At 40.1% G+C, this 17500-nt stretch overlaps 1 protein-coding gene across 1 annotated transcript in view; it reads left to right on the top strand.

Moving 5' to 3' along the window:
* Positions 1–17500, top strand: part of LOC123503953 (Down syndrome cell adhesion molecule-like protein Dscam2) — a gene marked incomplete at its 3' end in the record, with an annotated part of 474494 nt that overhangs the window by 161054 nt on the left and 295940 nt on the right. The window contains exon 4 of the mRNA XM_045254079.1: positions 4452–4613. Within this exon, the coding sequence (XP_045110014.1) occupies positions 4452–4613 (162 nt within the window). The remainder of the gene's footprint in view (positions 1–4451; positions 4614–17500) is intronic.

Genomic DNA, 17500 nt, shown 5'->3' with positions numbered 1-17500 from the left:
TCCTCCTCCTCCTCCTCCTCCTCCTCCTAATCCTGCTCCTTCTCCTCCTAATCCTCCTCCTCCTCCCCCTCTTTCTGCTCCTCCTTCTCCTTCTCCGTAATAATCGATGGTGTAACGTTGGCACGGCAAACAACCACACAGAGAGAGAGAGAGAGAGAGAGAGAGAGAGAGAGAGAGAGAGAGAGATACGTAGATGGGTGAGGTTGGTGTGCGGGTGGGTGTGGGTATTTCTGCGGGCGGGACACACGGGAGGCTGGGGTAGGATAGGGTAAGTGAGTGAGTGGTTTTCCCGCTTTCACGGCTCACAGTTCAACAACTTAATTGAATCCTGAGCAAACGACGGCCTCCGAACAAGATATGAACTCAGCTTCCGGACACATCGTGGAGTAATTGTGTTGACTGGGAGGAAACGGGAAGGAGTCTTGTTAGGAGGAAAAACACCGGGAGGAGAAGAAGAAAGAGGAGGAAGAGGAGGACGAGGACGAGTTGGAGGGCAGCGACAATGACGAGGCCGAGGGGATGAAAGGAGATAGGACTAAAAGAAGTGGTAGTGATCGTAGTAATAGTAGTAGTAGTAGTAGTAGTAGTAATAATATGAGTGAAGGAGTAGGAGTAAGAGGATTAGTAGAAGGAGGATAAGGAGGAGGAGGAGGGTTTTTTCATATTGAGTTTTTTAAGAGTTTATTTAGCTAATTAGTTATAACATAAACCACATGGTAAAAGCAGGAGGACTAGGAAGAGGAAGAGGAGTAATCGCAGTAGTAGTAGTAGTAGTAGTAGTAGTAGTAGTAGTAGAAGAAGGACGAGTGAAAACTATCCTCTATCCTCATTCTATCTCCTTTCAACTCATCAAATAAAAATTTCAAGCAAACACCGCAAAATACTGACAAAAAAAAAAAAAAAACATTCCCTTTGACTGACTACCTTCCCTGACTCCCTGACTGACTGACTGATTGAAGAACTGCCGCTACCTCTCAATTCTAACTTTTCTTACCCTATTCACGTTGCATCTCCATTCCTCGCTTCCCTTGAGAGTACTGGGTTAGCGCCACGTCTCTCGAATATGCAGGGCGGCTGAGAGAGTGGAAGGGAGAGAGAGAGAGAGAAAGGATGGAAAAGAGCTTGGAGGATAGTTGCGCTGTAAGGAAGGAAGGTAGGGTGGTGGAATGGACCGTAGGAAACTAATAGTAAGGATGAGAGGGCGAGGGGTAGATAGGAATGCTTGTCTTCTATACCGCTGGTCCAAAGAACCGGCTGGAGATGGAAAGAGAGGGAGAGAGTAAGAGGAGGAGGTAGGGAGGGAGTAAGAGAAGGAGGAAGGAACAGAAAGGCAGGTCACTCCTCACAAAGTTTCTTAATCTCGAAGAGTATGAGCCGCTTCATCATTTGAGCGACACTTTCCTCCTCCTCCTCCTCCTCCTCCTTCTCCTCTTCCTCCACCTCCGCAAGCGTCATCCACCTATACGAAGATCCTCCCTCAGGCGACTCTTCTCACCTCTCTTCCTCTCCTGCCTCTATCTCTTCCTTCTCCGTGGATGACACAAGCTTTCCCGGCCTCATTATCATTTCACGGGTCAACAGGAGCATCCGGCGCCTCTTTCTTCCCAGCACCGCACTGTTTATAATTATACAAGGTTCCTCAAACTTGACTCACCCTCAACTAACGACGAGAAAAGCACTTCCACACACACCAATAACATATTCATGGGAAACTTAACTACTTTTACTTTTTTGGGGAGACAACAAGAAACGTGAAAATGACCTGGAAAGTTAAACGAAACATATTTACCATCATCTATCTTCCCCTAAAAAATAAAATACACCATCTTTTTCACTCCATTCTCTCTCTCTTCTTACGTTACATGCTACAAACATGACCAGGATATCCAGCGCAGAAAAAAAGCATAATGGTCTTCCTTGACAACGCTGAAACGAGGGAAGAGTCTGAGCGCTACGAGGCACATGAGGGTAAACTGGCCATGTGATAGAGGAACGGATCGCCAAACACGGCAGGTGGTGAAACGCTTGACGGACTGGCGAGGGGCAAGCAGTGAAGAAGGGAGGGAGGAGCGGGAGATGAAGGGAAACGGAGGAATGCCATGAATATTGATCGTAGTACCAAGGCATAACAGGAGCAGAGAGAGAGAGAGAGAGAGAGAGAGAGAGAGAGAGAGAGAGAGAGAGAGAGAGAGAGAGAACAAGCATACGTACACTATAATTACAACGTTCTGGAAACTCTATAAACGTGTACAGCCTCTTAAGGAACAATTGTGTATGCCTGCAGTGTGTGTGTGTGTGTGTGTGTGTGTGTGTGTGTGTGTGTGTGTGTGTGTGTGTGTGACGGGAAATATGAAGCGAGGATGGATGGAGGGAGTGAGTGAGGAAGGACGGAGAGAGAGAGAGAGAGAGAGAGAGAGAGAGAGAGAGAGAGAGAGAGAGAGAGAGAGAGAGAGGGGAGATAAGACACGAAGGGCTGAGCGTGGAGAGAGAGCAGACGTGACCCACAGAAAGATTCACGTGGGCGCTGTGTATTGTGCTTGTCTCAGAGTGGAGACGCGTGGTGATGTTGTTTTGTGTTGTGGTGGTGGTGGCGGCTCCCTCCTGTCTGGTGTGGTGGTGCTGGTGTGTGTGTGTGGGGGGGGGGTCAAAATTGTTATTCTGTTCTTGTCTAACGTATTGTGGTTCTTTTGGCGTCTCAACGCTTTAATCAGTTTAATTCTCACCATGTTCACTTTTCTAACTATTCTTATGATTTTTCACACTTTTTACTGCCTGACTTGTAACATTTTTATTGCTGACACTTACATTATTTTTGCTGAACGACATTCTCTTTTCTATAAACTTTCCTTCATCAATTAACATTCTTATAATCCTCTTATTTTTTTTCTTATTATACTTTTCTTGATATTCATTTCTACTTCATAGTAATATTTTCATTTCTCTCAATTCCAGCATTTTTCATTTGAGCATTCTCTTCACTCACTTTTTTTGTTATTCATCAAGTAACATTATTATAATCATATTTCTTTAAAGATTTCAATTATTCTTTTCACTTTTTCTTAACCGCAGAGTAACATTCATAACACCCTAATTACATTTTACTCTACCTTAACCAGGAGCATTCTTAACACATGAACTTTTTAAAATCTTTTAATTAAAAAATTCCCAGTAGTTTCACTTTTATCTTTAACGAATCTCCTTTGACATAAAAACAACGGAAATATGTTTTATATAACAAAAGATGGCATTGAATTTTGTTGATGTTAAACACTAATTCAGTAAAGTTGTTCTGTTTATTAGTCTACCTATATCTAAATATCTATTAGTTTGCTGAAAAATATTTATAAAGCTGTCTGTCTATTTATCTTTCTACCAATCTACCTATTAATGTATTCTATCTACTAATGTATTCACGTATCTATTCATCTGTCCATATGTTTATCTGTTTAACTATTTATTCATCTCAGCAACTAAAAGGAATAAAAAGCTTCAAATAACACACGTCCTCTATAAAAGAAAAAGAAAAGAAAAGCCGAGACACAAGAAGAAAGAGATGTGTCTTCTTTCTGAACGTTTTGCTGACGCGAGGCTCCTTCTTCACCCAATCGAAAACAAGGACAAAGGGTTAGCGCTAACGACCTCCCCCCTCCCTCCATCCCTCTTTCCCTTCCTCTGCCCTACGGTAATTACGGCAGTCCTTCATTAGTCCAAAGTTATAATAATATCTCACGCCAGGAGACGGGTTATTGCCTCAGCGTGGGGTGATGGATTGCCCAGGAAAACCATGCTAATGAGGTTTACTTTCAATTTGAACGTCTTTAGCGAGCAGCGAAGACAAAGAGTTGTTACGAGTGAGACTTTTTTTTCCTTTTCTTTTCTTCTTGCTGTTACGTTGGCATTTTTTGAGTTTTTATATTTTTCCTCTGTTTCTATGACGGTGCGTGAGTGAGTCAGTCTCTCTCTCTCTCTCTCTCTCTCTCTCTCTCTCTCTCTCTCTCTCTCTCTCTCTCTCTCTCTCATTTCCATTCCTTCCCCTTATTTCTGCTATCATATTCCATTTATATGTTCATATCTACCATTTTTTTTCTCATTCAATCGTTTTCCTGACGGCAATGATATTCTTTTTCAATCTGTATGAAGCACTAGATATTACGCTCTCTCTCTCTCTCTCTCTCTCTCTCTCTCTCTCTCTCTCTCTCTCTCTCTCTCTCTCTCTCTCAACGTGTTTAGATGTCTTATTCCTCTGATTGCTAACATTTCAAACAACAAAAGTGAGTTATATAATTAAGTCAGGTTAGGTTTAGATTCATTGCATGCATTTATTTTATTGCTAATCTTTTTATTGTATAGAGTATGATTGAAATAACTATCATATTTTTACCAGGAAATTATCACAGCTTTTTTCTTTTAAGCAGGATTCTTACAACCTACTTTTCCTCTTTCCTCAACAGTGGTGGTACAGGAGTTCGAGGTTCGCGTGTATGACGAGTATGTGATCCGGGGCAACACAGCCGTCCTTTGCTGCGTGGTGCCGCCCTTTGTCCGCGATCTGGTAACAGTGACCGCTTGGGTACGAGACCACGCCCATCACATCTACCCTTCCCTGCACGGCGGTGAGTATAAAGTTTTAGTCTTTTGATAACTCACAATCTTATGCTCTTTCTCTCCTGGCCTTTCAATGCGAACCAGATGACGTGGACGTTAAAGAAAAGGGATCCACACACACACACACACACACACACACACACACACACACACACACACACACACACACACATTTCCATCTATCCAGCCACATGCACACACCTCTACACACACTAAAGGCACACACAGTCTCTCCATAACAGGATATACTGCACAGTGTCAAGACTACTCACTCACTCACCCACCCAGTACTTCACTCAACCAGCACGCCAGAGCAACGAGGAAAGGCGAAGAAGTTAAAAATACTCACACACACACACACACACACACACACACACACACACACACACACACACACACACACACACACCTGGCATAGTTTTCCTGAGGGGGCGTGGTCGCAGGAGCAGGTGTTGTCTCATCAATATTTCCCACCTGTGCGGCCTCCCGACACTGCCTTCTACCTAACGTTTTCATTTCACGTCGGAAGGTCGGAGCCTCCTTTACTCCCACTGGAAGAACACTGCCACTGTCGATGCCAGCTTTGTACCTTTTCTAAACATTACCTTTTTCCTCCCTTTTACTGTATCATTTACTCTTTTGCATGTTCCTTTCTTTTGAAGGTAAAAGTGTAGGCAGCTGAGTACGATGTGATGGTTATACACGTGTGAAAAGGTAAGGAAAAACTTATGTGTGTGTGTTAAGGAAGGAAAGAAAGACTCCTGTTCTTCAAGTGGATGGCGCGAAAGGGAGTGAAAGGATAAGTGGAGGCGACGATGAAATTGTTAAAAGGAAGGGGAAAACAAAACGACGGTACTTGTTATTGACGTGGAAAGATTTGAAGCAAAGGAAGACATGGACAGGAGATGAATGATTGAGTAAGTGACGGAATGGATGAGGAATATCAAAAGGAAATAGAAAAAAATGGAAGGGGACGGGAAAACGTAAAGCAAAACATTTCTGTCACCTTTCTTGAAAACTGTAAAAACCTTCGCTCTTATCCATGATTGAGGATAACTGCCTGCTAAGAAGATGCTGTTAAACAAAGCCACCAAACTATATATCCAATGAACTGGCAACAGAGAGAATACACCAGGAGGTATTCCATCAGGCCCGCAGGCTTTATCAGGTTTCATCCTCTTCGACTGTTCTTGCACCTCTGCGGGCGTGATTGGTTCATCAAGAATAGGGATAGTGACGCCATTTGTTTCGTCGTCTCCGTCTTGGTCCGTGTCATCAGTGGGGTGGTTCAGTACTGCTTCAAAGTGCGTTTTGAAATCCTGGTCACTGGGACACAAGCTATCCTGGCGATAATCCATACTATAATCACCCTTCCAGTCAATTGCCTTCCACACTCTAGCGTCATCTGCGTCACTTAATAAATTTTCCCATCTACCAGTACTAGTAAAATTACCAACTTCCTGTTCATTTTGCCGCACACTATTCTGTGCACAAGTATAATAGTGTGTTGGATAACTCTTGTACAGCATTGTCTACATCGAGGTCACCTTCAAACAGATTAATATGAGGGATGCTGTCTACAAACAGATTTTTCTCAATACTGTTGAACTTGACCGGTTTCTTACATTGTCTTATTTTACTGGCATTACCATAAAGAGCAGCGTGATCTCCCAACATTCCTGCCCTGGCCACCAACCTGCTAACATCCACACCCTTACTGGCAACACTGACTGTGATGGGGGCGTGGTCCGAAGGGAGGTCACTTCTCTGTAACACAGCAAAGTCTTTCACAAAATCAAGTATTTTAGCAGACACAACACAAGTATCTACCTCGGAGACCCATGTGTCGCGCCTCCGGAAAGTCTTTCCACCAGGAACTGCTTATCCTTATATTTCAGGTTATTAATGACAAGTAAAGTGTTATCAATACAAATAGTAGATAAGAGCTCAGCATTATCACTAGGTGCATGAACATCATCAGGGATATGTGGGTATGATAGGTTTTCAGTATTAGTAAGATTTAACAAATTCAATATGTCTCTCACACTGCTACCAAATCTGGCATTCATATCTCCCACTATAACGAAACTGGTGTCCATAGAACTTGGTTATTTTTTCTTGAATCGCTGCGAAAAGGTCGTGAGAGTAATACTGGGAATCATTGGGAGGTATGTAACAAAACCCAAACAATATATCCTGGATGTTTCGAAACCTCAGCCAAACTTGATCACCAACACTCGTATCCACATCACTCACAAAATCTGCCAACCAATTCTTAACACAGACAACTGTTCCACCACGGTCTGCGGTACCAACTGACTCACTCTTGAATGAAACATACCTGGGGAAACACACAGGAAGAGATGTTTTCACTTCATTAAGGCAAATAACATCATATTCAAGTAATAACAACTGAACATTACTTTTTTCCAACTTTGTACATACTGCATTAACATTCCATGATATTATCTTTACAAAACTTGCTTGATGTGGTCTACTTAGAGAAAAACTGTGGATTCAACTATCAATAACAATATTATCTTTATATAACTTACGCTCCTTGGTATCCAGCCTGATGACGCAGCCCATATTTTCAGGGCGGGACTTTTCGGCAGCTTCTACATCTCTCAAACGCCTCCACTCCTTCCTGATGCTTGGGTGAACATCCCGCTTGACGTAAATACGGCTGAAGTTGTCACCCGCAGACTTCAGTTGGCTGGCGCTGTTGAGGATGCTTGCGCGCAGATCCTTGTTCCGAAGCGTAACCAAGATGGGGCGACTCCTACGGTGTGTAGGCCCCTCACCAGCGGGTAGTTCTCGTCCTAGCCTCCGATAGGTACACTCGACGTCACTGATGCCTACTTTGGTCCATATCTTGTTAAGCTTCTCCTGGTCCGTTGTAGCACCATCCAACGCTTCATTCTCGTCAGGCACGCCCAGAACAACAATGTTTGCTTCACGCTCCTTGCGATCTAAAGCTTCTAAGAATTGCTGTTGTTTAGCCAGTACTTCATCTTGTTTGTCGATACGAGACTTGAGCTCAGCGTAGTTCTTGTTGATGAGACTGTCAGGAGATATAATTGCAGTCTTGAGGGCTTGCATCTCCTTCATCACTTCTAGCCTTTGGTTTAGTTGCTGGAACTCTTCGTTGTCTGTATTTGATGCCAGAATGACGTCGATCAGCTCATCTTTATTAATCTTGGCTAGTTGGCTGCGTTGTAGTTTCCGCAGGTCTGACAGTTGTTTGGTTGCCATGGTTACGACTCAGTGCGCATGCGCAGAAAATGGCGGCAGAGACAAACGGCTTGATACTATTTCGAATTCTGCACAGTATGCACACTTGTCTTAGCCCACATAAGCACAGCCACAGAAATAAGCATAGACGTCCAACGCCACTTACTAGTCTGTACATACAGGGCTGACTGACCTCCAAGAATCAGTCTCCGTAGGTTAGCAACTCTTTTAGCCCTCCATGACTATATAGCTGACTATATAGCCTTATCAGTCATACCTCCGTCATACCTCGCTGTACTGTGCTACAGATGTAGTGACTGCAACCCTTGGGTATTCACAAAAGTCTAGCTCTCTTTTGACAGATGTGGAACTAGATTGGCAGCGCACAGACACGAAAAAATACCAGCTGTTTGAGAGCCGTTTGTTTACCTTGCCACACACACACACACACACAATGGAGTTGCCCTAAAGCAAAACTAAAACGCATGTGAAATTGATAATTACAAATACTTTCTGGTGGTTGTCAGACACACCTGATAACATATTGCTAGATTCTGCTCGATACTTACTGACTAAATTGAATCTTAATTACATTTTACGTCGACTAACTTTGCACAAAAGCAAGAAATAAGGCCCCACTTGCGCTTGAGAGAGAGAGAGAGAGAGAGAGAGAGAGAGAGAGAGAGAGAGAGAGAGAGAGAGAGAGAGAGAGAGAAGGAAAGAAAGAAAGAAAGAAAGAAAGAAAGAAAGAGAGAGAGAGAGAGAGAGAGAGAGAGAGAGAGAGAGAGAGAGAGAGAGAGAGAGAGAGAGAGAGAGTGTAGTAGTAGTGTGTGTGTGTGTGTGTGTGTGTGTGTGTGTGTGTGTGTGTGTGTGTGTGTGTGTGTGTCCCTGTCTGTCTGATACGCGCGTGAATGTATGCACCGGAGTTTTACATGCAGCGGGAATAACGGAGTGTTGGAGGCAGCGCTGCGGGAAGGGCGTGGGTCGCTGCATAAGTCAGGCCAAAGATGTCACGCTCTTTGGACGCCAATCGGCCGGCACAGGTACATTTGTTACGGCTGACGCGGGGGTAAATATTCAACGGTAAATATTCAACACATCGACACACACACACACACACACACACACACACACACACACACACACAGAGAGAGAGACACACACACACACACTCTCTCTCTCTCTCTCTCTCTCTCTCTCTCTCTCTGACGCGGTATTTCAAGCTCGCCAAACCTGCATCGCCCACCGCCGCCCCGTCACGCTGCACTCATCGCGATAACTTCCCTCAACTACGCTCAACTTGTAGCTTCTTCACCTTCTATATATCCGTCAGTACCCAAGAAGCCACACTGCTCTGTTCTCTGCACTAGACCCTCTAATACAGCGTTCTGATGTACAGGTGCTTTAATCCTTTCAACACTGGGACACACTTTTACCTTGAGATTTGTGAACGATTTGACCATTTTATTGACATTAGGAAGGGTCTATGGATTAACGGCCTGAGTTTTCACTACTTTTACTCACCGACATGAGTTTCTGAAGCTCTATAAAATCTTCAAAGAGTAACCACAATGAATATGGAAATGCGTCATGGTACTGAAGTGATTAAGTAGTGATGTAAGTGCAGTGAATGGGTATAAATCGAATGGAAACTTATAATATGGTGTAATAGACTGATTTATGTTGAGTTTCCTTAATGGTAGGAATTTTGAGACTGTTATAAGTATTTGTAAGATATCTTTTTTTTTCCTTTTTTTTTTTTTTACATGCATTTCTACTTTGGCCAATTGTTTCTATGTAGCAAAACTATTGGGATTATTTTCTTTCTGTTTACAATACACTATGTAACTGTGATCTCATGGAAGTCTTTACAATTTCATGCCGTCCCCTCTCGAAGCCCTTCCCTTCCCCCTAAGAATGTTTAATCTGAGACTCATCCTCTAATTGACTTAAGGATCTACCAGTAAACAATTTGGCGGGGAGAACTTTTCTTTTCATAAACTAATTATCTACGGTACTGACTTATGTTTCACCATTATTCCGGCCTCCCACCACGCACCAATGTCAGGCCTCACTACATACCAAACACCAGTGTGAGGTTCCACCACCCACCAGATAACACTGTGAGGTTACACCACACACCACGCAACACTGTGAAGCTCCGCGACACATTTGTCTCACGCCGCAATAAATAATATAGGGCTTCAGAATACCGCAACTACCCATGACAAATTCGCGTCACTACAAACAAGATTCGCTGAGTGTTAGCATATCAACCAACACTTTCAAATATGACAGTTTTTTTTCTCTCTCAGTTGTTTCAATCGGCGGATAAACAACTTATGAACTTAACGCACACACGCGGAACTATTCCACTATTGAGATATATTAATGAAAAAAACGTAGTGTTCTATCTCAGGTGCTTGTGATGTGAGGTGATGGCAAGGTGTTCCCCACGATGGCGCACATTACTAATGACAAAGATGTGAAACGAAACTTACTTTCTTGACGCTTTTTTTTCAGTGATGTTACATAAATAAGAGGGAGGAATGAGTTACTTTGCACGTGACTAGAGGGTGACAGATAAATATTACATGGAAAGCGGTGTTGACAAGATAAATGTGTGTACTTGCATTAGTGCTTGCATGTGTTTAAGTAAAAGCATTTGATATTCGAAAAAAATATCTGAGCTACTAATTAAATTACCGAACCCTGCGTGGGACTAGAATTACGTCCTTTAAATGGATTATCAACAAGTAATTTGAATAAGGAGCGGTCCTCGAGTAAATGAAGGAATAAATCGATGGAATGAAACCACGAATCTCATAATACTTTCAGCTCAACTTCCAGTTTTCATCAAGGGACAGCACAGGCCTTGAAATAATGATCAACACCAACCCGCTGTTATTTGTTAGTTAAAACATTCACGCCTGCTATCTGATGCATTATTTAAACCTTTAAAAATGTATATCACTTCCAGCAAGAGTGACTTATAAGTAAAGAGGTTGAACAATGTCCTAAAATCAAGGTTGTATTTTGCTAAACACGCACACACTTTTCTCTCTCTCTCTCTCTCTCTCTCTCTCTCTCTCTCTCTCTCTCTCTCTCTCTGTCGATATGCGTGTATATGTATACAGTATACACACGACGCGTTTGGTCGTAAACAGAGGAGGCAGAAAATTAGCTGCAGTAATTTTCGCGGTGTGAGAATTACTTCACTTCAATGGTGCGAAATCCTGCCTGGAGGAAGATTTACGACAGCCATTATATAGGCAAATGGAGAGCAGAGCAGCGATTATAAATGAAAAACCGGCGAAAGGAAGGCAGAGATGCTGGGAGGGAGGCGGCAAAATGCAACATCGGTTTTGGTTTCACTGATGTATTACTCGAGAGGAAACCCAAATTAGAAGCCTGGCAATATCATACAAGTCACTTTTGTTACTGCTGCTGCTACTACTACTACTACTACTACTACTACTACTACTACTACTACTACTACTACTACTACTATCATTACTACTACTACTACTACTACTATAACTTCTACTACTGTTACTACTACTACTACTACTACTACATAATGATAATGATAATAATAATGATAATAATAATAATAATAATAATAATAATAATAATAATGATAATGATAATAATAATAATAATATAATAATAATAATAATGATAATAATAATAATAATAATAATAATAATAATGATAATAATAATAATAATAATAATAATAATAATAATAATAATAATAATAATAATAATGGTAATAATAATAGTAATAATAATAATGATAATAATAATAATAATAATAAAGAAAATAATAATAATAATAATAATAATAATAATAATAATAATAATAATAATAATAATAATATAAATAATAATAATAATAATAATAATAATAATAATAATAATAATGATAATAATGATAATAATAATAATAATAATAATAATAATAATAATAATAATAAAATAATAATAATGGTAATAATAATAGTAATAATAATAATGATAATAATAATAATAATAATAATAAAGAAAATAATAATAATAATAATAATAATAATAATAATAATAATAATAATAACAATAATAATAATAATAACAATAGTGATAATAATAATAATAATAATATATTTTCCTAATTGTAAGATTAACCCTCCATCACTACTTCCGTTCACCGTGACGAGGGAAAAAAGGGAAGGAAACAGTGTTCTCAGGCGTCCTATACAGAAAATATTCGGCCAGTGCACTACATTCTTTACTTACGACTAATGTATCTGTGTATGTGGCAATGTACTTCAAGCAGTCATGAGATTATGGCAATAAGGAATCATATATAATAGGGAAGCTCCTCGCACGATGCTCCTCAAATGATAATTATCACGAGAAAAGATCAGCATGTCAAAAATCATTAAAAAAAAAACAATATAAATAACATAAACAACATAATAAGAAAAAAAATTCTATACTGCTAAAGACAAAACTACTTAAAATTCAGGATGTTGGAAGTAAGGAAATATGTAAATATGTACACAAAATACAATACATGAAGTAGAAACGCTTACAGCAAAGGGACAGAATGAAGGAGGCCAAGTGAAGCGTTGTTGTTGTTCCCTGGGTTGAGGTTAGTAGCATGAGTGGCATGAGTGAAGTAGCAGTGAGTGGCAACGCGTACCTTGTGCAGGGGAGGCAGAAGAGGCTTGCAATGACCTTTGCCTTGGTCATGGCCACTCGTCACAACACTGGCGGCGGTCACAGGAGTGGACACTGTTGTTTGCCCCAAGATATCCTGAAACACATCATGATTTCAGTCTTTAGTCAATAATATGTATATTTTCAGTGTAATACCTTGGCACGTTTTAACATTACTGGTATTATTAGTGTCAGCATTGCACTCATAATTACAAACCTTAACTATTGATAACAGGAAGGGCAAGGTTTCTATCTAGGAAAACAACATGTTAAGATTTAATTCATCAACCGCATCACAGAATTTTCATTGGGCTAAGGTAAAAACCAGCATTATCTTACCACTTGCTAATTACTGGACAACTGCAGTTTAATTATACATGCAAGGCATTTAGCATCAATTCCTATCAAGAAAGAGAAAAGCTGAAGACAAAATACTTAAAAGCATTTCACTGTAATACACAACTGCTCCCTGAGGTTTCCGACGCGAGACGCAGGGGCGCTATTTTTCTGAATGATCCATAAGAGCTCATTGTACTCTTTCGTATACTCTTGTGCAGCAGATTGAGTACTGATCTGCTTGTGTACCTAGCATGCTAAGGAATGTCTAAGCTGTCACATGAACACCACAATCCGACGATAATGGCACCATGCATTTCACTACTCTTACTGATTTCCATTTCCCCTTCGTCAGTTTTGTCATTTATATCAACCTAATAATTCAATATCTAACTTAATTGTTTTCTACTACGGTCATTCTTTGTTGATATGTACAGTATAGTGAGACGCAGTTTGTATGAGCCATAGAAAAAATAAATAAGAGACAAAACAAGACATTACTTTTGCATTTTCTAAGCATAAAAGAAATGTTAAAAGTACCCCAATAGTTTTAAATATTGAGAAGTAGAGACTAGTATTTTCTAAACATAAAAGAAAATGTTAAAAGTTGGCCAGTACTTTCAAATATTGGGAAGTAGAAAATAGTAACGACATTAAAAAGAAACATGTATGGAACAACACTATGTTTACGTTCATCAGGCAGACTGTGCACTGCATCTATTAATCACACACACGCATCTAAATTAACGAGGATCCTGTCTAAAAATGAATGAATAAATAAAAATAATGGAACCACATTTACATATATCATTCATATCATTTCGGCTACCTCAACAGTAGAGTTGGGATTCAGTTCATACGTTCGCCCATTTAGGTGTTGGTTCTTTATGTTCAGAAACGCTATGATCACTATGGGAAAGCAAACATTCACAGAGAACTATCCTAAACTTCTACTCTCTAACATTACAATCAAGTGTCGAGTTATTAGTCAGATTTTAAAAGAATATGAAACAAATTTATGAGTAAGATGATATATGGAAAAAAATATGGAAATAGGTAAGTATGTCTTGTAAAGGGACTGTCGTGTGTGTGTGTGTGTGTGTGTGTGTGTGTGTGTGTGTGTGTGTGTGTGTGTGTGTGTGTGTGTGTGTGTGTGTGTGTGTGTGTGTGTGTGTGTGTGTGTGTGTGTGTGTGTGTGTGTGTCAAATAACGTCCAGGGAATGTTAGTATTTCTGATCAATAAGCGACGAATTGTGGGCATGAATGTCATAACGTACCTTGCTTGCTTCATGTAATATTAAGTGGGTGTCAATTGAAATCTATAAAATGTTAACCTACCGATCAACAGTGTGTGTGTGTGTGTGTGTGTGTGTGTGTGTGTGTGTGTGTGTGTGTGTGTGTGTGTGTGTGTGTGTGTATCCTTAACTTTTCGAAATACCAGAAAGAAGAAAAAAATTTTATGGAAAAATTATTTGGGAAATGTCAAAAAGTCACATCCTATAATTCTGAAATGAGTAGCAATTCTAAAGACAAACTAATAAATTTATCATAAGTCAACAAGCTGTCATAACAATTCTCTTTTTAACAGAACCATTTTTTGTCTTTGGTTGTTACAGTAATTTATTTTTCTCTTTCCAAAAGTACCAGCACACAATGGGTCGTAAATCAAGCGTTCAGATTTTTCTTATACAAACTTTTTCAGTAAGTAGGAAAAGTTGTTCGTCGTGCAGAGAAAATAAAACTTATGGTTAATTTCTATTTGACTTTCCTTTCCAGCTGGCCTTTGTTATTTATAATTTTTCTTTTATCCACACAACGAGGCGGGATGTCAAGTAAGGTTTCCAATCATCAGTCAGTTATTTCCTTTAGCAATTCTCATCTCCGTCGCTTTCATAACGTAAAATAATGTGTGTGTGTGTGTGTGTGTGTGTGTGTGTGTGTGTGTGTGTGTGTGTGTGTGTGTGTGTGTGTGTGTGTGTGTGTGTGTGTGTGTGTGTGTGTGTGTGTGTGTGTGTGTGTGTGTGTGTGTGTGTGTGTCTGTGTGCATTCATAACCATCTCAAAAATAGAATAAAGAATTCATATAATCTCAAATTCAGCGTTCTTATATCATAATAAATTTTGTTTCTCCCAAAAACACTGAACGGAAGACGTACTAGTTAACAGAAAACGTCATGTAAGAAAGAACAATAATCAGCAACATACAATAAAATACTAGAGGCGATATGATAAACCACAAGAGTACTGGAAAAAAAGTATCATACACACACACACACACACACACACACACACACACACACACACACACACACACACACACACACACACACACACACACACACACACACCAAAGAGCACTTATGGGTCCCCCTTGCACACCACTCAAGAGCCCTAAAAATTATAACCTTCCACATCCCTTGTCTAAGAGTTCTTTAAACACTAAAGAAAGTTCCTGAAGAGCCTCATCTCACTCTAAGAAGCCCCATGAGACCCCTAAGTTCACCTATCCCGATCCCCTTCCTATTTCTCCTATTCTCTTTGCAATTCAGCCCTTCATACCTTCATGTCTCCCTAAAACAAGAATTTCTATTACACCCACATACGCCTTCTCTTTTTCATTTTACTTTTCATATTTTTCCTACAGTTCTACCTCCTCCTCCTCCTCCTCCTCCTCCTCCTCCTCCTCCTCCTCTTCATCTCCCTTCTCTCTTTCATTACGAACTCCTATTCTCAACTCTACTTATCTTCCCACCACCTGTGTTTTTCTTTCATCTCCATAACTCCATGTCAAACTTCCTCGTACTTCTCCTTCACTCCTACCTAACTTTTTTGTCTGTTCCTCACCCTCCAAACCTCACATCTTCATTTTACCTCATCTTTTACTCTGCATTTTCTCTCTGCTCCTGAAATTCATGCCTTTCAGATAACTACTATATGCTTTCCTACTCCTCAACTCCTGCAAGTGTCACTCCATACGTGTACACTCTTACAGCCCTTCCCTCTATATCTCATCAACTTCCCTATCCTTACCTCCTTCCCTATTAAACGTTAGCTGTGGGTGTCTCGTTAAAATATCCCTTCAAACGCGCTGCGACTCAAAATGTGCTAGGGAACCAATACTCTTACTCTGCAGGAAAGGAATGAATATGCTTTCTTTCTAAGGTGTGAACAGTGACTGAGAGAACTAACACGTGGGAAAAGATAGGAGATTGACGCCTATTGGTTCTTATCAGGATGTTTTGATGATGTACGTTATTCCTAGCTAATCTAATGTGCGGAATATATGGCAGTAAAGGAGAAAGATGATCGGGCGAACTGCAATAAAATAAATAAGGAAAGAGAACGAGGAGGAAGGTGAGAGGATATGCAATAGGAGAAAGAAGAGAAAGGGGATGAGGACAACGGTAACAAAGGAGAATAATTGAAGGTGGATAGACATAGAGATGGGGGAAGAAGAACTGAAAATATTTGTGCAAACATTTTCTTTTTTTTTTCTCTCTCAGCTGGTGTTTGTTTCATATATCTCATTAACATTTCCCCGCATCTTCTTCCTCCCTTGTAGCGTTTAATCAGTGGTTTATTTGAACTTCTTTCATTTGGACAACTTTAATTCTGCGGTCTGTGTTCTCTCTCTCTCTCTCTCTCTCTCTCTCTCTCTCTCTCTCTCTCTCTCTCTCTCTCTCTCTCTCTCTCTCTCTCTCTCTCTCTCTCTCTCTCTCTGTGTGTGTGTGTGTGTGTGTGTGTGTCTCTCTCTCTCTCTCTCTCTCTCTCTCTCTCTCTCTCTCTCTCTCTCTGGTTTCTATGAAGGGTGTTTTTCATGATAAGACCTTTCATTGCGCAGTAAATGTTCAGAGAGTCAACACAGCTTCCTCTTCTAGGAGTTCTTGGTGATACTTGGTAAAGAAATCACGCTCTCTCTTCATACGGATGACACTTTTGCTGTGAAAAATGAATAAATAAATGAAGCTAAAAAGAAATAATTTAATCATAAATAATCTCAAACTTTATAACATGCGGAAATGACAATGTACATAATGTTGAACGTATTAATGGATAAAGGCTTAAAATAGAGCAAAAAGTCGTGATAACAAACGTAACCTAACGTAATATATAGACTAGAGTAGCTAAACCTAATGAAGTAACCGGAGATACATATATACGCGTAATTATCCTGTAACCTGCTAATCGTTATGGTCCACACGACTGTCTTTGTATCGTGTTCTTGTGGCCAGAGGATCAATTCATGACTACAATCTCTAATGACAAATCTATCACATCTTGAAATAAACGTCAGAGTGTTTTAACGAAGTACTCGAGAACGGCATTACACTGACCTAACTTATTTTGGCCTATAATGGCAAATGTATTCCACTTTCACATACGTTTTTGTGTGTACTTTACCGAAGTGCTTACGATATACTACACAAATCTAACCTAACTTACTCGTAAAGCCAAACTATCAAGGGAGTACGAAACAGTAAGGGAAGAAATAGAGGAACCTGACATAAACATAATATACGATAGTGACATTTCCTGCACCGTTAATACGAAGCTGATTAGTCTGATTAATGTACTAAAATGAGGCTGCAGCTCAGCTTAATTTCCGAACGCTATTTCCTTTTC

Source organism: Portunus trituberculatus, chromosome 15 (genome assembly GCF_017591435.1).
Source record: "Portunus trituberculatus isolate SZX2019 chromosome 15, ASM1759143v1, whole genome shotgun sequence".
Lineage (NCBI taxonomy): Eukaryota > Metazoa > Arthropoda > Malacostraca > Decapoda > Portunidae > Portunus > Portunus trituberculatus.
The sequence above is the reverse complement of the archived record's forward strand: the minus strand, read 5'-3'. Positions and strand labels throughout refer to the sequence as shown.